At 38.2% G+C, this 25090-nt stretch overlaps 1 protein-coding gene across 1 annotated transcript in view; it reads right to left on the bottom strand.

Moving 5' to 3' along the window:
* KCTD3 (potassium channel tetramerization domain containing 3) overlaps positions 1-25090 on the bottom strand; it is a 237441-nt gene that overhangs the window by 79091 nt on the left and 133260 nt on the right. Inside the window, 2 exon segments of the mRNA XM_053712496.1 lie at positions 330-445; positions 2693-2883. Of these exon segments, the coding sequence (XP_053568471.1) occupies positions 330-445; positions 2693-2883 (307 nt within the window).

Raw genomic sequence — 25090 nt, 5'->3', positions numbered from 1 at the left:
TATTTATAAACATGATCTGTGAACTTTATCACAAATAAAACTGTTTTATTATTTCATAATGTCTTTTAAGTTACAGTCCTTCATAATTATAAAGAAGGAATCTTAAATAATTAGTCAGTATTGTGCTTGGTTAACTGTCACATGACATTAAAAAAAAAAAGTATCGGTAATTGGTATCGGCGAGTATTTGAAAACAAGTATCGGTACTTGTACTCGGTCTTAAAAAAATGGTATCGGTGCAACCCTAGTTTAAACCATATGATGCTTTATGTGCCGTCACAAAGAACGTAGGAGATATGTATCATATTATATTAAGGTTTACACGTTACCTGCCAGTGCTGAGTTACAGCATTCCAAACTCCAACTTTTCCTGTGTGGCTAGTGGCCACTAACTGGTTACCAATAAAGAAAAGAGCATCCACTGGAACTCCGAGATTAAACACACCTACAAACATATAAGGAATACACATTATGAACAAACACTAGAAATCGTATACATATTTTAAATTACCATATCATTATCACAATCCTATAACCTGATTGGTTAGATCAGAGCACAAGCTCATTAATATTTGTCCTAAATGAGCACACAGCAATAACGACCTTCCTAGACCATGAATCTCAAAATACTTGGGATGCATCTCTGAACTGCTCCCAACCTGAAAGACCCTATAAATTGTGATAACAAAATGGCACTGTGAAATGATTTGGAAACATTTCTGTTTTTGCACATATATTATGCAACGCAGTGCCTATCCGTTAACATGTTACAGCTATAAAAAAATACTGAATGTTCCTTTAACAGCTGTAATTCCCTGCTGACCCTCTCTGGCATCTAAACGGATATGCAAAACCACTATTCTATAATGAAAACCACTGTAACAGGTCGCTATACATTGAAAATCACGGGGTATCGGAATGCAGACAATAATAAAAACAGAGAAACAAGTAGAATTGATTACTCCAGAGAAGGAATGTTACAGCTATAAAAAAATACTGAATGTTCCTTTAACAGCTGTAATTCCCTGCTGACCTTCTCTGGCATCTAAAGGGTTATGCAAAACCACTGTATCACTTATCAAAAAAATATATTCTATAATGAAAACCACTGTAACAGGTCGCTATACATTGAGAATCACGGGGTATCGGAATGCAGACAATAATAAAAACAGAGAAACAAGTAGAATTGATTACTCCAGAGAAGGACAAGGTTTGGGGAAATCAAAGAAGACAGTTTGAATGGTCTGAACGAATTTAAAGTGTCACTCCTGCTTAGGCTCAACAATCTTGACTGTTACCCACAGGGAAGAAGATGGTATAAGTAATGACATGTCCCTGTCTTAAGGGGCCCTCTTGGTAAAATACTGCTTATAGCAGCAATCTGGTAGTGGTGTCTTCAGTAAGTAATATTGAAGGCTGTGCAGCCTGGGGGGAGAGCTCTATCACAGAGATGCCAGCCTTTGTAATTTTCTTTAGATGGTGTTACCGAGGTCTGAAGTGTTTGCAACAGCAAATTGTTTCTTTTACAGGACATGAACAAAGAGCACCTCTGCGATCCCCATATGTAATCCCAAACTATCATTTCCAGCATTCACAATCAAAACACAGTAAAGAACACTTCATTATTAAATCAAATGGAAACCTAATTGCAATGGATACAAGCAATTTCCTTGCATCGGCCCCCAGTGCACCGATTCAGATTGCAGTGCCTTAGACAATATTATTTATCTCCCTCCAAAACCATACAAGATATGAAACTAGTTTTTGCTATTTTTCTACACACTTTTTATTTATTAACTAATAAACAATATTAAAACTAATATTATTAGAGAACCAATGTTAAAAGTTCAAAATGTTTATATGCAAAGTTTCAAAATTAAACAATGAACTAATCTTTTACTACTTGTTGCTTTTGTCATTTCTAAATGCCTTTTTAGTGGCCGATTAAACTCAAAATCAATTTCCAAATAAATTGTTTCATTATGTGTAGATAATAAATAAATGACAGCTTATTTGTTTTTCATGAAATGTATCCTGGTCTTGCTGCATGTGACACAGTGATTGCTTAAATCAGTGCAGGAGTTCATGTATATGTACTGCTAATTAGCTATACTCAAAATATATATTTGATTGGGTTGCAAGACAAAATAACAGTTTTAAATACATTTAAAACATTTATTTTGCATACAGATTGTTTACATTGCAGTGATTAATTGTGCGCACACACACACATGCATACATAGTGATAAACATATTGATAACTGATAAAATTAAATGTTAAAGGGATAGTCTAGTCCAAATTAAACTTTCCTGATTCAGGTAGAGCGTGCAATTTTAAGCAACTTTCTAATCTACTCCTATTATCAATTTTTCTTGTTCTCTTGGAATCTTTATTTGAAAAAGTAAAAATGTAAGCCTAGGGGCCGGCCCTTGTTTGGTTCAGCACGTGGGTAGTACTTGCTGACTGGTGTCTAAATGTAGCTACCAATTCGCAAGCGCTACCCAGGTGCTGAACCAAAAAAATTTGATAGACATAAATTAGAAAGTTGCTTAAAATTGCATGCTCTATCTGAATCATGAAAGTTTCATTTTGACTAGACTATTCCTTTAAAAGAAAAAATGAAGTCCTGTCACATTTTTGCTATAAAATTTACACAAGTTTTCCTTAGAGCTAAACTAAATCATCCCATACCAATTTCACTGCCACTGCTACCGTCCTGGATGTTCCACAGAATAATACTGCATTCTGACGCAACAGCCACCATCTTGTCTTTATCCCCATGGGGGCCTCCAACAACTTTAGCGTTTAGTGCAACACGCTCAATAGTCCAGTCTAGATAGGGACTTGAAAACACCTGTTGCCAGCCCGAAGATTCCTTTATTCTGTAAAAATAAAGTCAGTCTGTTAAACATGTAGGCAATTTGGCACAGATCAAAAGCCTCAACAATGGCCATTGATTTACAACATGAACAAAGCAATGTAATTAAAAGTAAATCTGAGAATTCATGCTTAACGTCTTCGTCCATTATAAAATTGGTACACTGGTACCGTAAATTCAGGATAAAGTTAATATGAGTACTGTTTATACAAAATAACACTAAAAGGGAACCTGTAATCAATATATCTTAATCTTGGCTAAATTACAAATGGCTCAATATCGTTAGCAGAGGCAAGATATTGCAATATCGTGCCCGCGTTAACTTGCACGCGTATTACAAGTTGAAAGTAAACGTGCAACGCAGAGCACAATCTAAATTTGTGCTCGTTGGTTAGCTAGCGTGACTGAAGACCTGGCGTGAAGGGTTAGGGCTAAAATAGAAGGTACAATAAACACAACAAAAAAACAAATATAAAGTATTACAATCATATATACATTATTTAATAAAAAAATATTTTTGGCTTTTTATAAGGGCTTAAAAAGGTATATGATAAGATGTTTGACTGACTGGAAAGGGCTATAATGTGTGTGTGTATGTATACATATATACACACATACATACACACACACACTGTATATATATATATATATATATATTTCCAATAAATATTGTACTCTCAGGATTTGCATGAAAAAGGTCATCTTTAATAGATGACGTTTCAGGGAGCTCAAGTCCCTTTCATCAGATCAAAAAACAGTGAGCAAACATATGAACAACAGCACAATATATACAGCACAGCAACACATACCTCCCATTCTAAATCAAAAAAGTGGCAAACAGTAAATTTGGAACACATCTCTGTGTTCCAATCAGACCCAGACCGGAAGTGTAATGGTTCCCCACTTCCGGTTTTGCCAGGTACCTATTTTAACAAATAAATCGCCAAAAAGTGTATGATATATACCAAACAAGTGACCTAGGTATACAACATATTTCAATTGTGCCTTAAAAGGCATCTACTTCATAATAACTTAACATTGCACAAAAACGTCAACCAGGAAGTTAAAGTGATGTCACTTCCGTTTTTTTGTGTGCATCCAACAAATCGGTCAGAGTGTCTTTCTATCACAAATACACCAAATAGTGTGAGCTCCCTCTGTTGGGTGAATATATACAAAAACAGCTCATAGTATACCATATTAGACCTGGATGTTGTATACAGTGTCTGGATTCTAACTTTGCACTCTCTACTAATATAGCCATAGCTACCTCAGTGCAGCAATATTCATTACACCCATGTATATATCTCTGTCCCTTGGATTGGCTAATCCAGTTTTATGGTATGCCTACCAAGCTAGTGACCCTAAAATATAAAGCATATATGTGAAATTACAAGTGAAAACATAAAAGTGAACATGTACAAATAAAAAGATAAAAATAGATAGCACTGAATCTCCTCTTATAGACTGTTCATCTTCAATCATACTTATGTTGTCCATTTATTGGACTTCAGGTGATATGGTTTTCTTTTCTGTATTATTGGGTGACTTTATCTAGCAGGTAATAAGGGTACCCAATCCACGGATCATCTCCACTGGATCAATGTTCCCCTGTGATTCCCCGAATGTGTGGGTAGCACCCCACGGTGTCACCAGAACATCAGGGACACATCATACCATGCTATATATCCGCACCCCAGGTTTGTATCAGATTAACCCCTTGAAGTCTGGTACTGAATTAAGTACACCTGGAGCAATGGTTCCCAATCTATAGATCCACTGGGCCTCTCTGTACAATAGGGCTTTGTCCTGGTCTCCACCTCGGTCTGGTTTCAATACATGGTATATCAGAGTATATCTGATTGATGCCACCGAGTGTCTCTGTTCTGCACAGTGCCATGCCACCGGTTAATCCGACGAACCCTTAGCCAGCACTGTGCCAGTCTGTGGTTGGCCATACGTTCTCTGAGGGTGCCCTTAGTTTTGCCCACATAGAACTTCGAGCAAGGACACATAAGCAAAGAGACCACGTGTGTGGTAGTACAGGTGATTGAATATCTGATTGTATACACTTTATTAGTGTGAGGATGATGGAATTTCTTAGTTGAGATAAGTCCATTACGTCATACAGCCCACACAGCTATAGCTTCTCTTGATATTAACATTCTGTTTGTTCTGATAGCACTGCTTTGGATCCGTACGTACCAATAGATCGCGAAGATTGGTGCCCCTTTAGTAACCCACCATGGGGTAAATTCTTTTGTGAATCAAAGTTTGGGGTCCTCTAGAGATTTTTTGTAGATTTTTCTAGATGACTTTTTAGTCAATAAATACACCAACATAATCTATCAAAAAGTGAGATTCCGTTTCGTCCTATTCCATTTAGCAGTCGTACACCGTATGGTATGTCAACTAATTAACATGGCCAGAAAGTCTAATCAATTTCTTTAAAATTACTAATATACGACTTCTAAAAACGGGCACAGAAATATATCCCTCAATAAGGATAATAGTTATTAGGAGAGTATTTTCCACTCTATCCAAATATAACCTCCTTATTCCCCACTTAGTTATCAACTTAATTCTCTTTAATATTTTCCAGAACAAGTATCCCCTTCTACCATTCTATTTATCTTATTTTATTATTAGAAAATTCTTTTATTTATGGGTTACAAATTAATGATCTGCAATGTCTTAAAGGATGTCAGTTACAGATATAGCAGATTCTATGTGACATTGTAACTATTATAGAAGAGGACATTATCTCTTTTTCCCCTGATCCGTCCCTTAGTATAGGTAAAGGTTAGTGTGATATACGAACAGTACCGTTCTTCACCCCTCCTAAAAACTTTCTATAACATTTTAAACAATGTTGTACTAGTGTCAGGATCAGTGTTCTAATTTATCAACTTTTTCTCTTTCTAATTTATCAACTTTTCCCCTCTAATTCAGCTTATTCTCTCTCACATTACTGTGACCACATGCATATGGTCACATTCAGTGGGAGTGATTAATCCGCTGCACTGGTTTAAAAATCTCCAGCTTTGAGAATTTAGAGATACTCTAGTCCCTTGTCACTTTACCAATGTTTTTAAAGTCTTTAATTTGTAACCATGCTTAGTATTTAGTATTTTCGTTGGCTTATTTAAAGTGTTCTCTTACATTTTAAATAATTAATTTTTTTATTATTTTTTATTATTATTTATTATTATATTACATTATTTATTTGTACAATGTGAATATTAAGCTAGTATTTCTATTTATCAATATGAATTATGTGATAGATAAACTCTGTAAAGAATCAATTCTGTTCTTATAAGTCTCTGTGTGCTCTGGATCAGTATATTATGAGTCGGCAATATTTCAAACATTCATACATTGGTAAGGCCCATTTTTACACTAACAGACACACTTGTTACACAAATAAAGGGTTAAAACATATTCCCCACTGATAAGCCAGCCTCACCTATATACAGATCCACAGCACCTGAGACAACTATCTCTGATGAAGCGCATGTATGCATGCGTGAAACACGTCAGATAGGAGCTTACCTTGAGTGCATTGTAGAAGCCTGCTCCTGATTAAACCTTTTTGAGAGACTCTGCGCTTCTTTTTTCCTCATTGCAGTATTGATGGTACCTGGGGGTATAGGTGGTCACCATAATCATCTTATTTTGATCTTGGTTTTTCTTCTCTATATTAATCAGCTTATCCTGAGTGTGTTGCTGTACCAAATCAAGGATTAGTCCCACATTTTTCTGTTTATATCCTCTTGCTCCCCGGGTATGATGTGTGTTGTTACGGATGGTTCAAACCATCTGTGATTTGACAATACCTTCAAATTATTTATTTATAAAATATTTTACAAGGAGGGATACATTGAGATTTCTCTCGTACACAATAGATGCAAAAAATTTACAAAGAACAGGTAAGAAATATATAATCAATCATGACAGGTGCATTCTGTTTTGAGATATCTAGAGAGGGATCTCTTTTAAAGGATATTAGGCTTGGGTGGGAAAGGTTTGAAAGTGTGCGGGAGGTCATTCCATAACTGTGGCGCTTGGTAGGAAAAGGAGGATCGAGCTGCTTTCTTTTTGTATTGAGGCAAGCTAAATAATGTGCTGGTACTGGATCGGAGGTTATAGGAGGTGGGAATAGTCGGGGAGAGCATTCTGCTCAGGTAGGGTGGGAGCTTTCCAGAAAGGCACTTAAACACAAGGCAGGAAAGATGGAGGGTGCATCTGGATTCCAGCGTCAGCCAGTTTAGTTCTTTTAGCATGTCACAATGGTGGGTCGTGTAGTTACATTGTAGCACAAAGCGGCAGAACGAGTTATACAATGTATTAAATTTATTAAGGTGAGTTTGCGGTGCAGGTGCGTATACTACGTCCCCATAATCCATGATAGGCATCAGCATTTGATGTACAATCTTTTCCTTTACTGTAGGGCTGAGGCAGGATTTGTTTCTGTACAGGGCACCTAATTTTGGATAAAGTTTAGATGCAAGTTTTTCTATGTGGAGGCCAAAAGATAGATTGGAGTCTAAGAACATACCCAAGTATTTGAAAGAGTGGACTGCGGTAATCGTGCAATTGGATTTTGTTTTGATGCGTAGATGGGAATTTTGTAATTTGTGTAATTTAGGCCCAGTTCCAAAGATCATTGTGACAGTTTTGTCAGTGTTTAGGAAGTTTGTTTTTTGATATCCACTTTTCTACCTCTGTGAACTGGTCTTGGAGCACTGCTTCAAGCTGCGGCAGATCAGATTTGTTTGCATAGATTACTGTGTCGTCTGCGTACATGTGTACAGTTGAGGATTTGAAGATATAAGGCAAATCATTTACAAATAATGTGAATAGTAGGGGGCAGAGAATGGAACCTTGGGGACCACCACACGTGACTGGGAGAGGGAGGGAGTCACTGTTAGAAATGGAGACATACTGTGATCGATTCGATACATATGATCTAAACCAGGTTAACGGACGATCAGCAATACCAGAGTTTTTTAGTTTGAACAGTAGTATGTCGTGGTCCACTGTGTCAAAAGCCTTAGCAAAATCAAGGAAAAAAGCTTCAGTTAGGTCTCCTTGTTCCATGCCAGTTTGGATGTCGTTGCAAACTTTTAGGAGGGCAGTTGTAGTGGAGTGATTCGGTCGAAAACCTCATTGATCAGGGGTCAGATAGTTAGAAAGTTGGTAATACTCGCATAATTGCGTATGGACGCATTTTTCTAAGATTTTTGACAATACTGGGAGCAATGATATAGGGCGATAGTTAGAAACCAAGGTTAACTCCCCTTTTATGAATAGGCACTACTCTTGCAGTTTTCCAGAGTTTAGGTATGTATCCAGACACCAAGGATTAGTTAATTAGAGTTGTGACAGGCTTAGCAATTGCCGGCGCACTGAGCTTCAACAGCATTGCTGGGATTTGATCAGGTCCAGACTGGTTTTTCATTTTTAGATTATTAAGGTGTTTCTTAACGGCATTGATGGGTACAGGTCTAAAATTGAACTTCTCTATATTGGGTCTTTGCTGTTTTAGTGGGGCCTTATCAAAATTTGTAGCTTCAGGATGCGTGCCATTTATTAGTTTGTCAATCAGGGTGGTGGAGCATCTGACAAAATAATTGTTAAAGGCATTTGCTACTTCTAAGGGGAGTTGCAGGTTTTGGTTATCCACATTGACAGTGGAGGGTTGGGAGTGGATTGGTGGATTTTGTAAGTTATTTATGAGTTTCCAAAACTTTCTAGTGTTAGATATGTTATTGTTCAGATTTTCACAGAAATATTGGGCCTAAGCCAATTTTGTTTGTTTAGAGCATATATTTCGCCATTATCTATATACACAGTGATCATTCATAGAGCCAGTATGCTTGAACTTTGACCACAATGAATCCCGAAATTGGTACATTTGAATGAGGTCAGCTGTGATCCAATTCAAGTGTGCTCCTTTCACTCTCACCTTACGCAGAGGGGCATGCAAATTCCAAACTTGTAGGAGTTCAGACTGAAAGAATTCAACTGCAGAGTCTAGATCTGGGATTAGGTTTAATCTGTGCCAGGGGAGGTTCTTGATGTCATTTAGAAATTATTGAATATTAAATTTTTTGAAGGACCTGGTGATTTTAACCTTGGGAGAGGATTTAGTAGCCTTTATTTTGCGCACGCAGTACACTAACCAGTGGTCACTGAAATTGTTAGGGAGAACACCTGCCTCCTGGATTCGGTCGGGAGAAGTGGAGAGAATCCAGTCGAGCAGGGTATGATTATGGCTTTTGATGTTTATGCGAGTTGGGGAGGAGATTAATTGCGTTAGCTGCAAAGATTTAAACAGCGAGCGGCAACTGTTATTTTTTGGATTCAGCCAATGTTAAAATCTCCAAAAGCCAAAATTTCACTTTTTGGGTTTAGGTGGGTGACAACTGTCTGCTCTGAGAATGGAGTTACGATCTGTCAATGTTTTGTACAAAGTGGTCCCTGCTCTATGGCTATCCTTAAAGATCTACAAATCCAAGAAGCTAACACTTTGACTGTCGGATGTCATTTTAAAATCGTACTGTAGTGTCAGTGTTGAGGGTATTGAACCACGTATGCAGGGAGTCTAAACCCTCCCGCCAGATCAGGAAGATGTTGTCTATATACCTTTGTTAAAAGACAATAGACGACACCTCCCGAGCCAAACTCATTTTCGAATTCTCACAAAGATATTGGCATATGCAGGGGCCATGTTTGACCCCCATTGCCGTGCCAGCAGATTGTACATAGAAATCATCTTGAAATCAAAAATAATTTTGTTTCAGACAAAAGTCTATCAGGGTCAAGACAAATTCTACTGGAGGGCCCTTGCACTGAATGTCCCCCAATATATGTTTCTTGACCGCCAACAGTCCCATATCATGAGGAATGATGCTATAGAGACTGTTGACATCAAGTGTTACCAATAAGTCTCCCCCTTCAATGTGAACATCCTTCAGTAGTCTGATCAGCTGGTTACTGTCTAACAGAAATGAACAAATCTGCCTCACAATGGGCTGTAGTAAAAAATCAATTTATTGTGCCACTGGTTGTGTTATGGATTGAACTGCCGAGACAATGGGATGTCCCGGTGGTTTCTGAAGGCTTTCATGTACTTTGGGAATCTTATATAGGACCGGTATTCTAGGATGTTGAGCAATGCAAAAATTACGAATCTGTTTGGGTATGAAGCCCTGTTCAAGTCCAAAATCTAACAAAGAATACAATTTATTTTTGAAAGTACCTGTGGGATCCCCCATCAATTTTTTATAGGTTACCCTATCCATTAATTGTTGCAGTATGTCCTCTCTGTAATTCAAGTAGTCCATCAGGACTATTGCCCCGCCCTTGTCTGCGGGCCTAATTACCAAAGTAGGATCATACTAACGATTTAATGGCTCTGCGTTCAACATCAGATACATTTTTTATATAACAAAAATAAAAGGTACACTAAACATAACAACAACAACAAAATAAAAAATAAAGTATTACAATTATATATACATTAACTAATAAAAAAATATTATTTGTGGCTAGAAATGTGTGTGTGTATATATATATATATATATATATATATATACACATATATATATATATATATATATATATATATATATATATATATAAATAAATAAATATGTACATGGGTGTGTGTATATCCTATATAATAAAAGGCCAGGTATGTTTGTCAGGTGCAGTCATGCGCAGTAGAGACTGCAGAGGACAAACATACCTGGCCTTGATCAGCAGAGGAGTGCGCACTGCGGAAGCTGCCTGGTGGGGGCGTAGCCGGGCGTGCAGTGATGGGGCGTGCCGGCGGGAGAGAGCAAAAGAGAGCGAGAGGGGAAAAGAGAGAGAGAGAGCAAAAGAGGGGGGGGGAGAGCAAAAGAGGGGGGGAGAGCAAAAGAGAGGGGGGGAGAGAGAGCGCAAGAGAGGGGGGGAGAGGAAGAGCAAAAGAGGGGAGAGAGAGAGAAAGCAAAAGAGGGGGGAGAGAGAGAGCAAAAGAAGGGGAGAGAAAGCAAAAGAGGGGGGGAGAGAGAGCAAAAGAGGGGGGAGAGAGACCAAAAGAGGGGAGAGAGAGAGAGCAAAAAAGAGGGGGGAGAGAGAGCAAAAAAGAGGGGGGAGAGAGCAAAAAAGAGAGGGGAGAGAGAGCAAAAGAGGGGGGAGAGAGAGCAAAAGAGGGGGGAGAGAGAGCAAAAAAGAGGGGGGAGAGAGAGCAAAAAAGAGGGGGGAGAGAGAGCAAAAAAGAGGGGGGAGAGAGAGCAAAAAAGAGGGGGGAGAGAGAGCAAAAGAGGGGGGAGAGAGAGCAAAAGAGTGGGGAGAGAGAGCAAAAGAGGGGGGGAGAGTAAAAGAGGGGGGAGAGAGTAAAAGAGGGGGGAGAGAGTAAAAGAGGGGGGAGAGAGAGCAAAAGAGGGGAGAGAGAGTGCAAAAGAGGGGAGAGAGAGTGCAAAAGAGGGGAGAGAGAGTGCAAAAGAGGGGAGAGAGAGTGTAAAAGAGGGAACAGAGAGAGCAATAGAGGGCAAGAAAGAGAGCAAAAGAGGGTGAGAGCAAAAGAGGAGGAGAGAGAGCAAAAGAGGGGGGAGGGGGGAGAAGCAAACGAGGGGGGAGAGAGCAAACGAGGGGGGTGTCAGGGTGCCAGGAATCAGACTCTGAGAGAGAACAAAAAATAATAAAAAGTCCACAAGTCAAATAACAAGCCAGGAATCAAAACCAGAGCTGGTAGTCAGATGAGCCAAGTCAGGAGCCAAAGCGAGTAGTCAGACGAGCCGGAATCAGGAACAAGGAGAACAGCAGAGTCAGGAACAAGCCAGAGATCAGGAACCAGGAGGGACGTCAGACAGCCAGGTAATACACAGGAGCTCTCACAAACAGGTCTGAGACAACGCAAGGGCAAAGCATACTGAACAGAGGCCCTTTAAATAATAAGCGATGACATCACAATTCTGAGACTGCATCCTGTCTCACACAGATGATGTACACCAGTCTGGCCATAAAAGGAAGTGTAGGAAATGAGCAGCATCACACAGTATGCACCAGAGTCAGCAAGAGAGGTGAGTAAAATGGCTGCCAGCAGTACATGGCAAACAAAACAGGGAAAAAACCCTGATAGGGGGAGAAAGAGAGAGCAAAATAGGGGGGAGAGAGAGCGCAAAAGAGAGGTGGGAGAGAGCACAAAAGAGAAAGGGGAGAGAGAGGGAGCAAGGGTTGGAACCGCGGTACTTAAAAAATTGGCCTGTGTACACGGGCTTTAGGACTAGTATGTATGTGTATATATATATATATATATATATATATATATATATAAATATATAATATAGTAAAGAAGGGGAACCAGCACTCCATACACACAGCCTCCGGGGTGCACTTCTAATCAAAATAATATTCAAAGTTGCAGGGAAGGCAAATGTCCCTGAAACGTTAAATAAATTTGTTATTCCTTTGAAAAAACCCTGAGGTTAACTGTTTATTGTGCAGTATCTATATTTGTAACAGTAACCCAGATTGGTGTCCCTGGAGGGCGGATTCTCATATGGTGGATTATATATATATATAAACCGAAAACGTTTACCCTAATAAAAGTTATTTGAAACGGAGAGTGCCTTCCCTGCAACTTTGAATATATATATATATATATATATATATATATATATATATATATAAATGAGGAAAAAGAAGCGCTGAGTCTTTGAGTATATGCAAAGGGTTTTATTAGGAGCAGACTTCCATACTAGACTTCGGGTAAGCTCCTATCTTACGCGTTTCGCGCATGAGCACATGCGCTTCATCAGAGATATAATCCACCATATGAGAATCCGCCCTCCAGGGACACCAACCTGGGTTACTGTTACAAATATAGCACAATAAACAGTTAACCTCAGGGTTTTTTCAAAGGAATAACAAATTTATTTAAAGGGACAGTCTAGGCCAAAATAAACTTTCATGATTCAGATAGAGCATGTCATTTTAAACAATTTTCCAATTTATAACAACAAACAATTTTCCAATTTACTTTTATCACCAATTTTGCTTTGTTCTCTTGGTATTCTTAGTTGAAAGCTCAACCTAGGAGGTTCATATGCTAATTTCTTAGAACTTGAAGCCCACCTCTTTCAAATTGCATTTTAACAGTTTTTCACCAGTAGAGGGTGTTAGTTCACGTATTTCATATAGATAACACTGTGCTCGTGCACGAGAAGTTATCTGGGAGCAGGTACTGATTGGCTAGACTGCAAGTCTGTCAAAAGAACTGAAAAAAGGGGCAGTTTGCAGAGGCTTAGATACAAGATAATCACAGAGGTTAAAAGTATATTATTATAAATGTGTTAGTTATGCAAAACTGGGAAATGGGTAATAAAGGGATTATCTATCTTTTAAAACAATACAAATTCTGGTGTAGACTGTCCCTTTAACGTTTCGGGGACATTTCTCCCCTTTTTCAGAACACAGAAATGATGCACAGCATCAACTTAAATAAGACAGAAAAGCAATCAAGTAATTACCTTCCCCTGTGTAAAAGCGCCAAACAGTGTGTGAAAAATCGCCAAAACGGAAATGCCTTAGCCACACACTTCCGGTCCGGCGTGGAACAAATATACAGAATATCACAACTATCAAAAACATATGTGAACATTGGCTTAAATCTAAATTGTGCACACTAGATCAACCACATAATCATAGACATTAGATTGTTAAAACCCTACTTTAACGTAATGTGGATATCGTACATCCGGAAGTGGGGTATAATCCTGTAATACTGGATGTGTGCACTATTATTATCCAAAAAGCGGAAGTGGGCACGTGAATGAAGTTATTCCTTTGAAAAAACCCTGAGGTTCACTGTTTATTGTGCAGTGTATATATATATATATATATATATATATATACACACACATATATACATACATATACACACATAGATAGACATACACATACATATATATATATTATATAGTGTGTATATCTATCTATCTCTATATATATATATGTGTGTGTGTGTATCTATGCATATGTGTTTGATTATATATATATATATATACACACACACACACACACACACAGATACAAAGGATATACATGTGTGAGGAATATATATATATATATATATATATATATATATATACACACACACACACATATATATATATATATATATATATATACACACACACACACACATACTTACATATATATATATATATATATATATATATATATATATACACATATACATAAATACATATATGTGTATGTATGAATGTATATATATATATATGTGTATATATATATATATATATATATATACCAAGATAGCGCACTCCCACAAGCCAACAATTATTCCAGACCAGGGTGCATAAAAAAAAGTAAATAAAGTATATATATATATATATATATATATATATATATATATATACACACATATATATATACATACACACACACACACACATATATATATATTATATATATATTTTATATATATATATATATATATATATATATATACATACATACATACATATATATATATATATATATATATATATATATACACATACATATATACATACATAAATAAACACACACATATAGCCATCAGAAGATGGATACACTGCAGTCATAAAGGGATTGACATGGTCAGTAACAATACTCAGGTAGGCAGTGGTATTTAAAAGATGCTCAATTGGTACTAAGGGGCCCAAAGTGTGCCAAGAAAATATCCCCCACACCATTACACCACCAAAACCAGCCTGATCCGTTGATACAAGGCAGGATGGATCGATCCATGATTTCATGTTTACGCAAAATTCTGACCCTACCATCTGAATGTCGCAGATGAAATCTAGACTCATCAGACCAGTCAACGTTTTTCCAATCTTCTTTGGTCCAATTTTGGTGAGCCGGTGTGAATTGTAGCCTTAGTTTCCTGTTCTTAGCTGAGAGGAGTGGTATCCGGTGTGATCTTCTGCTGCTGTAGCCCATCTACATCAAGGTTCAGCGTGTTGTGCATTCAGAGATGGTATTCTGCATACCTTGGTTGTAATGAGTCGTTATTTGAGTTGCTGTTGCCTTTCTATCATTTCGAACCAGTTTGTCCTTTCTCCTCTGACATCAACAAGGCATTTTCGTCCACACAACTGCCGCTCACTGGATCTTCTCTCCTTTTCGGACCATTCTCTGTAAACCCTAGAGATGGTTATGCGTGAAAATCCCAGTAGATCAGCAGTTTTTTAAATACTCAGACCAACCCGTCTGGCATCAACAACCATGCCACGTTCAAAGTCACTTAAATACCCTTTCTTCCCCATTCTGATGCTCAGTTTGAACGTCAGCAAGTCATCTTCACCATGTCTAGATACCTAAATGCATTAAGTTGCTTCTATGTGATTGACTGATTAGCAATTTGTGTTACCAAGCAATTGAACAGATGTACCTAATAAAGTTGCCAGTGAGTGAGTGTGTTTGTGTACACACACACACACTCACACACATTATATATATAAGCAAAGTGTAGCAGCACTCCAGCTTCAAAAAGCAAACGCATAAGCTTGATTAGGCTTGCCCTCGGTGCACTTCAAAAGCATAAACATCCACCAGTAAAGAGGAAGTCACTCACAGGGTCCTGTATGAAAACACAGTGTTACACATACATACATACATACACACATACATACATAAATACACACATACACATACACAGAATTTAAAATAGAAATTCTTTATTTATATACTTGGTTAAAAATTGTCATGTGTCGACGTTTCGGCTCTACATCAAGTCTTCAAGACAACATGTTTTATGAAAAATATGAAGTAAACAACATTAAGCAATGTCCAGGCCGCACTCCCGGTTAGCTAGCGTTTTCAGCCAGTGTGAATATAAAAAAAGACAAACACAATTTGATAATGGAAGTAAATTTGAAAGTTGTTTAAAATTGCATTCTCTGTCTGAATCATGAAAGCTTAATTTTGACTTTAGTGGTCCATAAAAACCATTGAAGAAATAGAGAGAAGTCCAGTCAGGGGGAGTCACATGACAGATTGAGGGACCAGCTTCCAAGGATTACCCTGAAAGCTCCTTTAAAAGCTTTCTTGCCTATCAAATAAACGGTTGTGACTTTTTAAAGGGGTTTGCAAATGAGTGTAACACAATGGTTAAGAGAAAGAGTGATTCAGTGGTATAAGACGTATGGCTTAATAAAGCAAAAACATCAAAAGTAGCAAGACTGAGGGTTCTAGAAAGGGAGCCAAATATGTTTCTAGTAATTAAATGATGATGATTTGATTTAAAAGTCTGTGTAAAAAGAACATGTAAAAGATTATGGGGTTTATCGCAATCTTTTTGAAAATATTACCTACAAGATTCACATTCAAGTGTATGGGGATTTTGTAGATAAATCGTTTGATAGGCCTTTCTACAGGATTGTGATCAACCCCCATATTTAAGCTCCGGTTTAGGATGCAACTTGTGAATATTTTGGGTCTCATGTTACACTGTTTTCTATGCTTATAGTTTTTAACCCCTTCCCACCTTAAGGATGTTTCAATTGGTCCTAACTGCGCTGGGCTTTAGAGCCGTTAGGACGGCATGGAACGTCCTATTGGTTGTCCTGAAGCCATAGCCACTTGCTAAATGGGATCATGGGCTGTAGGGCGTGCCTAGTGTCATAGGCACTCTCCCTGACCCGATCCCATCATTGAAATCATGCGATCGATTGATCGATAGTGTTATTTAATTGTTGTAGCTTTCAAGAGCATGCAATTTTGATCAACTTTTCAACTTACTTATATTATCAATTTTTTTTTGGTATATTTTGTTGAAAAGCATACCCAGGTAGGCTCAGGCGCAGCAATGCATTAAAGGAAGCTAGCTACCGATTGGTGTCTGCACATATATGCCTTTTGTCATTGTTCACCTTGTGCTCAGCTAGCTCCTAGTAGTATATTGCTCCTTTAACGAAGGATACAAGGAGAATGTAATTTCATAACAGAAGTAAATTATGAAAGAAAGAAATTTAGGTTTCATGTCCCATTAACGTTGTGTAATAGTACGGACTCCAAATAAGTGTATATGCATGCAGTGGACTTCTGTATCAGCAATGGGTCATATTCACACTTTTAAAGGGACATAAAATCCAAACATTTTCTTTCATGATTCAGAAAGAATATACAATTTTAACCCCTTAAGGACCACAGCACTTTTCCATTTTCTGACCGTTTGGGACCAGGGCTATTTTTACATTTCTGCTGTGTTTGTATTTAGCTGTAATTTTCCTCTTACTTATTTACTGTACCCACTGAGTCGCCATTAAATGGACTTTCTAAAGATACCATAATTTTCATAATATCTTAAAATTTACTATAAAAAAAAAATATATATAAAATATGGAGGGAAAAATGGAAGAAGAAAAAACCCACACTTTTTCTAACTTTGACCCCCAAAATCTGTTACACATATACAACCACCAAAAAACACCCATGCTAAATAGTTTCTAAATTTTGTCTTGAGTTTAGAAATAACCAATATTTACATGTTCATTGCTTTTTTTGCAAGTTATAGGGCAATAAATACAAGTAGCACTTTGCTATTTCCAAACCACTTTTTTTCAAAATTAGCGATAGTTACATTGGAACACTGATATCTGTCAGGAATCCATGAATAACCCTTCACATGTATATATTTTTTTTAGTAGACAACCCAAAGTATTGATCTAGGCCCATTTTGGTATATTTCATGCCACCATTTCACCGCCAAATGCGATCAAAAAAAAAAAATATGTTTCACAAACTTTAGGTTTCTCACTGAAATTATTTACAAACAGCTTGAGCAATTATGGCACAAATGGTTGTAAATGCTTCTCTGAGATCCCCTTTGTTCAGAAATAGCAGACATATATGGCTTTGGCGTTGCTTTTTGGTAATTAGAAGGCCGCTAAATGCTGCTGCGCACCACACTTGTTATGCCAAGCAGTGAAGGGGTTAATTAGGTAGCTTGAAGGGTTAATTTTTGCTTTAGTGTAAAGATCAGCCTCCCACCTGACACATCCCACCCCTTGATCCCTCCGAAACGGCTCTCTTCCCTCCCCCACCCCACAATTGTACCCGCCATCAGAAAGTCTGCCAGTACTAACATAAGTGTTTTTTTGTTTTGTTTTTTAAAACATATTCTGCTGTGTAGGATCCCCCCTTAGACCCCAACCTCCCTGATCCCCCCCCCCAAACAGCTCTCTAACCCTCCCCCTCTACCTTATTGTGCGCCATCTTGGGTACTGGCAGCTGTCTGCCAGTACCCAGTTTGCCATAAAATATGGTATGTTTTATAAAATAATTAAAACATTTCTGTAGTGTAGCTGCCTCCCCTCAATATCCAACCCCCACCTCCTCCCAGAACCCTTAGCTAAAAATTCCCGCCCTCCCCAGTCCTTTCTCCCACTGTATGTAATAAATGAATTGTGCCATAGTGTAGCATTCCCACCCGCTCCCCTCTTAATATTCCTCCCACCGATGGCCGCCCACCCACCAACGATTGTGGCCATTGATGTCCGATGCAGGGAGGGCCACAGAGTGGCGCTCTCTGCATCAGATGGCTACAAAATGTTATTGCAGGATGCCTCAATATCAAGGCATGACTACAATAACATGAAAGCGGCTGGAAGCCATTAGGATCGCTTCCACCGCTCTCGTGTGTCGTTAAGGGGTTAAACAACTTTCTATATTACTTGTGCAATAAAATTGTCTTTGTTTTGATGTTATCCATTGTTGAAAAAGCAAAAAGGTAAGTTCAGAAGCGTGCACATTGTTACAGTACTATATGGCAGCAGTTTTTCCAACAACATTATACATTAGCAGAAGCACTTGATGGCAGCACTATTATCTGTCATGTAGTGCTGCAAACAGTGCACCCTACCTATCTAGCTATCTATTCAACAAATAATAACATGAGAATGTAGCTAATTAGATAATATAAGCAAATAGGAAACTTTTTTTAAAATTGTTTTCTCTATATGAATCATTAAAGAAAAATGTTGGGTTTCATGTTCCTATAAATAATTTTGTAAGAAGTTTAGTAAAAACATTGGATTCTATACTAAAAGTATTTACTTTTCTGAGTGTTTTTGAAGAAAATATGGAAGAAAAGTTCTGTGGTATTAGTCTTCATGTTGTTACTACCATTAATTTAACTTTTGGCAGGTGCCTAGGTTTCTATTTTGTTTGAGTCACGCTCAGTGTGTTTGACTGTGACTGAAACAATTTGAAATAGCGAGCGTGGAAAGACAGGTCATCTATTTGAAATGCTGTAGAGCAAGTTTTTGACAAATTTCAATAAACTTCTTGCTACATTCACTATATCACAGTTAGACAAAATATATACATTTGCGCAATACACAAACCATTGCACAAAAACGACAATACTTACCTATAATTATACTATAGACACAAACACACACTATGTTTTCTTCTTCTATATTTATATAATATATACCTTCATAAAAATGATAAATGCAAAACACTTGTTGTAACAGATTATATTAAAAATCATGAAAATTCCTAAAATGGTTGAAGGAATTTAATTTTGGAATTTAACTTTTAATTGGGAACTAAGTGCTATTGCATTGTCTTTTTATCATTCATTTGTTGACTATGCAAATTTACTGTATTTACTGGTCCTTTAAAGCGAAGGTCAATTTTGATGAATTCGTGCCCAGTTTTTAATAATCCTATTAAAAACAAGGGCACTTTAATTCATCTAAATTGACATTTCACTCTTTTTCTTCAAAAACGTACCTTTTCATTCTGGCAGCCGCTCCAGCGATTCCCACGGCCATCGGAAGCCTCTGCAGACGTCAGAAATGACGAATCTGCCTTCTTCCAATCACGGCTTTCCCCCCGGGGGAATCTTGGCCTGATGCAACGCTGTGATTAGAGGAAGTCGAATTCGTCATTTTGGACCAGCGAAGATGGCTTGCATAATTGGTTTTAATGTTTATGTTCTTTTAACCATTTCAATAAAGAATTTGTGATTTTATTTCAAGTTGTTGCTACACAAATTATTGGCATATTAGCTCTGCTCTATCACTGAGTTTATTTGCATACACAGTGTGAGCTTGCAGCACTATCAGCTGGAGGTGGGAGCTGAAAACCCTACAAGCAGTGATCCCAGTACCAGGAGGGAAGAGAGGAGCTATCCAATATGGTTTGTAAATCAAAAGGGGAGTGAGGTGATCAGCCATTGGTTTCAGCTACTAGGAGGCTTTGATTGCAGCCTGTCTGTTCAGCTCTAAAAAAGTGCACAACGAAATGCGAGTGTTCCAACTGGGGTTTTTTTTTGTTGTTGCTATAATTCTAATTTTTTTTAGTCAAGTTACGCTATGAGGCGCCCTCTAATTTATTAGTTTTAGAGCAAGAAGAGTCTGACCTGGACTGTTCGAAGAGCTGACTCAAGAAACGTGTTGGACTTTCATATTTTGTGGTGATAATTTAATTAACCAATAACACGTTGGTTATTTACTCACAGTACCTGCGAGTTAACACTTCCTGACAGTACTTATTTTTTTTTATTTTTTTTTTAATAATATTTTTTATTGAGGGTAAACATTGACAAGACATGAATTTGCTCATTTATCATACAAAACAAAAATATCAGAAAGGTGAATAACATTTGTTGCCAAACATATTAATCTAATAATTGGACAAAAAGAGGCAAGTAAGCAATACTTGAGGAGCAAATCTCTAAACTACCCCCTATTTTTCCCCCAAAAGAAGCAGAGGCCACTCTTGGACCTCACTTGTCACACTAATAAACTGGGGGTTTTAAGTGAAGCAGGCCACTTGTGGACCTGTTTCTCTCATTCACACCTCCTATAGTTGCTCGGACCTCAAATGGGTCCAGAAGACTCAAGTTGCGAAGGAGGGCAATAAACTAGTAGAACTAAAATAATGATAGGGTCACTCTCGAACCCTTGATATTACATAAACAGAGGGGAAACATGATGATAGTAAATAAAATAGGGATATTATGTAGATAGTACCGGCCTCTTATGGACCTCTAAAACCACAGGACAGGTAATACGATAAAGCTATGATATAGGTTGCTATAGTTATATAGTTTAACTGAAATAAATAAAGTCCCTCTTGGGCTCAGTAGTCATCCTCGGGTTCAATAAACTCTATAAGAATAGATCTGAATTGGGATTATAAAAATAATCTAATTAGTAAAAGAGAACAACTGCAATGTTTTGCTTAATTATCTCAGGTCAACATGAATACTGTAACATAGGTAAAATACAAGAAATATACTAACACTATGGTAGCAGAGCAAGCATGTTCATGTTGACCCCATATTGTTTCACCAAACTGCTTATGATAACTTAGTATGAAAATTCTAACTAATGATATATTAAATAAATACATGAGCTGAAATGTAAACAAAGGTTACAAGGATGAACAATTCGCAGATTCTAGAACTCAAAATATTAATGAAATATAACTACAATAATAAGATCCGCAGAGCCTTTCTTACAGAAATGCAGGTAAAATCTAAAGCAAAGGCCCTACGGGTAGGACAGAGACTACGGAACTCTGTCAGAGAATGCATGCGGAGGAGAAATTACTCGTCCCTTACCGCATAAAGGGGGGGGGGGAAGGGGGGGCGGAGTAGAGAGAACAAGTTGGGGGTGTTATACATAGTGTTATACACATCTATCATGTAAGAAGTTTTGCAGGAAAAATAGCAACTAATTGTACAACTAGGGTCATTTGAAAAACTAAGCCTATGTGCAGGGTAAATAGGGGGTGGGAAGAGCTGGAAAGAATATAGTCTTCCTTCAAACCTTTATTTATATCTAAGACCAGCATTCTGGGTGCTATATGTTGTACGTGCAGGGTTTCTATTTCCTCAAGAGTATATGTACTTGTATAAAGAGACATGCAAGAATTATTTAATGTGTATCCAACACAACAATATTAGTTATAAAGCTGTAGGTAGGCTAGAATAACATTATACTATGCAGTGTGAGATAACAGTGCACACTGAGGTAGATGGGCCCCTAACAATTATCTGAATCTCCCCTCGCTACTCCACTTAGCTCTAGAATCTTACCACCTACTGCACACAGCTCAAATCTTGGTCCTACCACAGGAAGTACCAGTTACACAGCTATAGGTAGGGTATCATAACTCTATAATATACAGTGTGGAGTGATAACATTAAGGTTTGTGTATTTTTATACTGTACAATATTGTGAGGCAAGTTACAGGACATACCACATCGGCATTTACTTATTTTATAGATATCCTAGTCTCAAAAAACTCACCCCAAGCTAGGTAGTAGCGCCTATGAGCAAATAAGTAAGGAGCAAAATATACATTTTATGCTATCTTCTTCCCACCTCTGGCACATAAAGACAAACATCCCACAAGGCTTCAGTAGTTATACAGCGACAAGACAGATCCCTGTACACACATATCTGAGCACAGCCTGACTTTGCCAACTACCCTCTAAACTCACAGGGCTATTCCCAATTACCCAGTGCCGGATCATGCATAGACTATTGCTTAACAGGGAAGGGGAACAGGCCTATGTCAGACCTACAGTGTAGCTTATATGGACTGAAGGGGAAGGACTACTCCCTGTCTAACAAACATCACACCTTTACCTCTCAATACAGTCCAACTTTCTAATAAATGTCAGTATCTAAGTTACAAACAATGAACTGGGGCTTGGGCTGATCCGCTTCAGTAAGTCCCCATTCCCTATGTCTCATGAGGTAACAGTCTTCGGAGTTAGAGTAATTCTGGGGTGGGGTGAGGTCAGGCCTAGCAGGCCACAGGCTGTCTCAATGTCTGCAACTTTACCCAACCCCGACTCTTGCGACCACATCAAGATCCGGAAGGCCTCCTGGCACTGCGGGAACCAGATCCGACGAGCACTCCGTCGTGCGCCACAGCCCCAGGCCGCAGCCGCTGCAGAGAGCCAGAGTAGCAAAAGGATAGCAGGCCACCGACATCCAGCGATCCTCCGCAACACCCTCCACAGGGGAGCCGTCCAGTCTCCCCCATATGGCCAGGTAAACGGCAACCATCTGGGTACGTCTATTGCGGCAACCGTCATGAGCCTCTGCCTGCTCTAGCGCAGTATCGACCACCGCTGCCTTCATATCTGTGTCTAGCATAGGAGGGCCCACTTCTACTGGAGTTTCCAGATTTTCAGCGCCTCTCAGCCCGGTGTCCCCAGGGCCAGCATACCGCTGCCTCTCTCCCAAACCAAAAGCTCCGGTACATGTATTTACATCCCGTGGCTGTAGGCCACATGTCAAATTGCTTGGGACTGTCCCCTTCGCCATGGCAAGCCTGCAGGGTTGCGTCAGAGGGGTCTCAATCAGTTCCATAAGGCGATCAAATCTGCGGTGTATTTGCCGCTCAGATTCTGCAAATAGAGCTAGTATTGCAGAATGAGAAACCTCCTCCATGCTGTAACATAGGGTGTTAAGAAAATTGCTTGCGGTCTCTTCGTGCCTGGTATCCCAGGGGAGATGCTGAGTATCCTCTCAAGGAGGCAAAGTTTTAGAGAGGTGTCTCTAGGGAAGGAGATGATGTGAAAAAGTCCTGTATTATGGCGGCCTGCTACATGCGGCAGACAAACTGGAAGGCCTTTGTGCTGTTGATTTTGTCGTCTAATATGTATTATTGTCACACATCCTTTATTTTATATTCCTAGCCTCATTGAGAACCAGGTCCCACAGTATAAGGGTGTTCAAAGGGCCTAAAATATGAGATTTATTAAGCAGATGGCAGGAGCTCTGAAATGGCACGTCTTGCTGCTTCTGCTGCTGGCTCCGCCCCCCTGACAGTACTTATTTGTCTACATCGGAACGCTAGGCACCCCCTCCAGCCTGTGATACCATTTAGGAGAGGCCTATGGCTTCAGTACAGCCAAACAGCTAGGAAATTCCACGCCGTCCTAATGGTGCTAAAGTCCAGCACAGTTAGGACAGCATAGAACGTCCTAACGGCAGGAAGGGGTTAAAGAACTTCAATTTTAATCACATTTTATTATTATATAGGTTTTGTTAATGATTTCACCATAGAGCCCACTATGTATCAATACTGAGAGGAATTGATTTATTGTCTCTCGCAATGTTAGATTTTTCTACATTAAAAATGATGACCTCCTGAACCCATTTTGGCCTGTTCCGTGAGGAATCTCTTTAGTTCACAAAACTTTTTTCAATGTTAAATCAGCATGTCAATTTGCATATTAATAAATGTAATAGTTGTTAACAAAAAAAGTAAGAATATTGGTCAAACCATACTTTTAAATTATGAAACGTGTGTTTAAATTACATTAAATAATCAGAATGTTTATTTATGATGGCAAATAAGTGTCTGGATATGAAGAAAAAAAATCAAAATGATATGGCATTTATACGAAGTCACATATTGATGTTATTAGTTAAGAGAAAACTGTAATAAAAAATGAGGCAGCCATCAACAGCAACGGCTGAATTCACCATCATGGGTTACTGTGGTTTGATGCTCCCTTGAAAAGCCTGCAGTTTTTCATAGTTTTATCATTCTTTGCTTCATCATTTCTTTTAATACAGGCCCGAGAGCTACAGCCAGCCTGTTACCCTTAGCACCACGGAGCAGAAAACATAGTAATTTGTTATTTGTGAAAAAAGCCACATCATACTTCTCATTATGTTATAAAGTATATATTTGCACACATTTTTTAAAAATTATAGTAATATATCAAGTTAAAGGGACAGTCTACTCCAGAATTTTTATTGTTAAAAAAGATAGATTATCCCTTTATTACCCATTCCCCAGTTTTGCATAACCAACACTGTTATATTAATATACTTTTTACCTCTGTGGTTACCTTATATCTAAGCCTCTGCAGAATGCCCCCTTTATTTCAGTTCTTTTGACAGACTTGCATTTTAGCCAGAGAAAAATCTTCCACTCATTTGAAATTCAAACCAAGTTATGTTGCATTTATTGTGTTTAGTGGTCCTTTAATATGAACTAACGTGCTATGTATTTTTAACTAAAAATGTGATTAGAATCTGTTTTTACTTTTAGGAATTATATTTAACATAAGTGATAGTATAATGTATTGTGGTCCCTGGTAAATCCAACCATAAGTGATGAGTTCTCCATAAAAAAAAAAAAATGTGCTCCTCTATTGTATTGAG

The sequence above is a fragment of the Bombina bombina genome, chromosome 4, assembly GCF_027579735.1.
Source record: "Bombina bombina isolate aBomBom1 chromosome 4, aBomBom1.pri, whole genome shotgun sequence".
Lineage (NCBI taxonomy): Eukaryota > Metazoa > Chordata > Amphibia > Anura > Bombinatoridae > Bombina > Bombina bombina.
The sequence above is the reverse complement of the archived record's forward strand: the minus strand, read 5'-3'. Positions and strand labels throughout refer to the sequence as shown.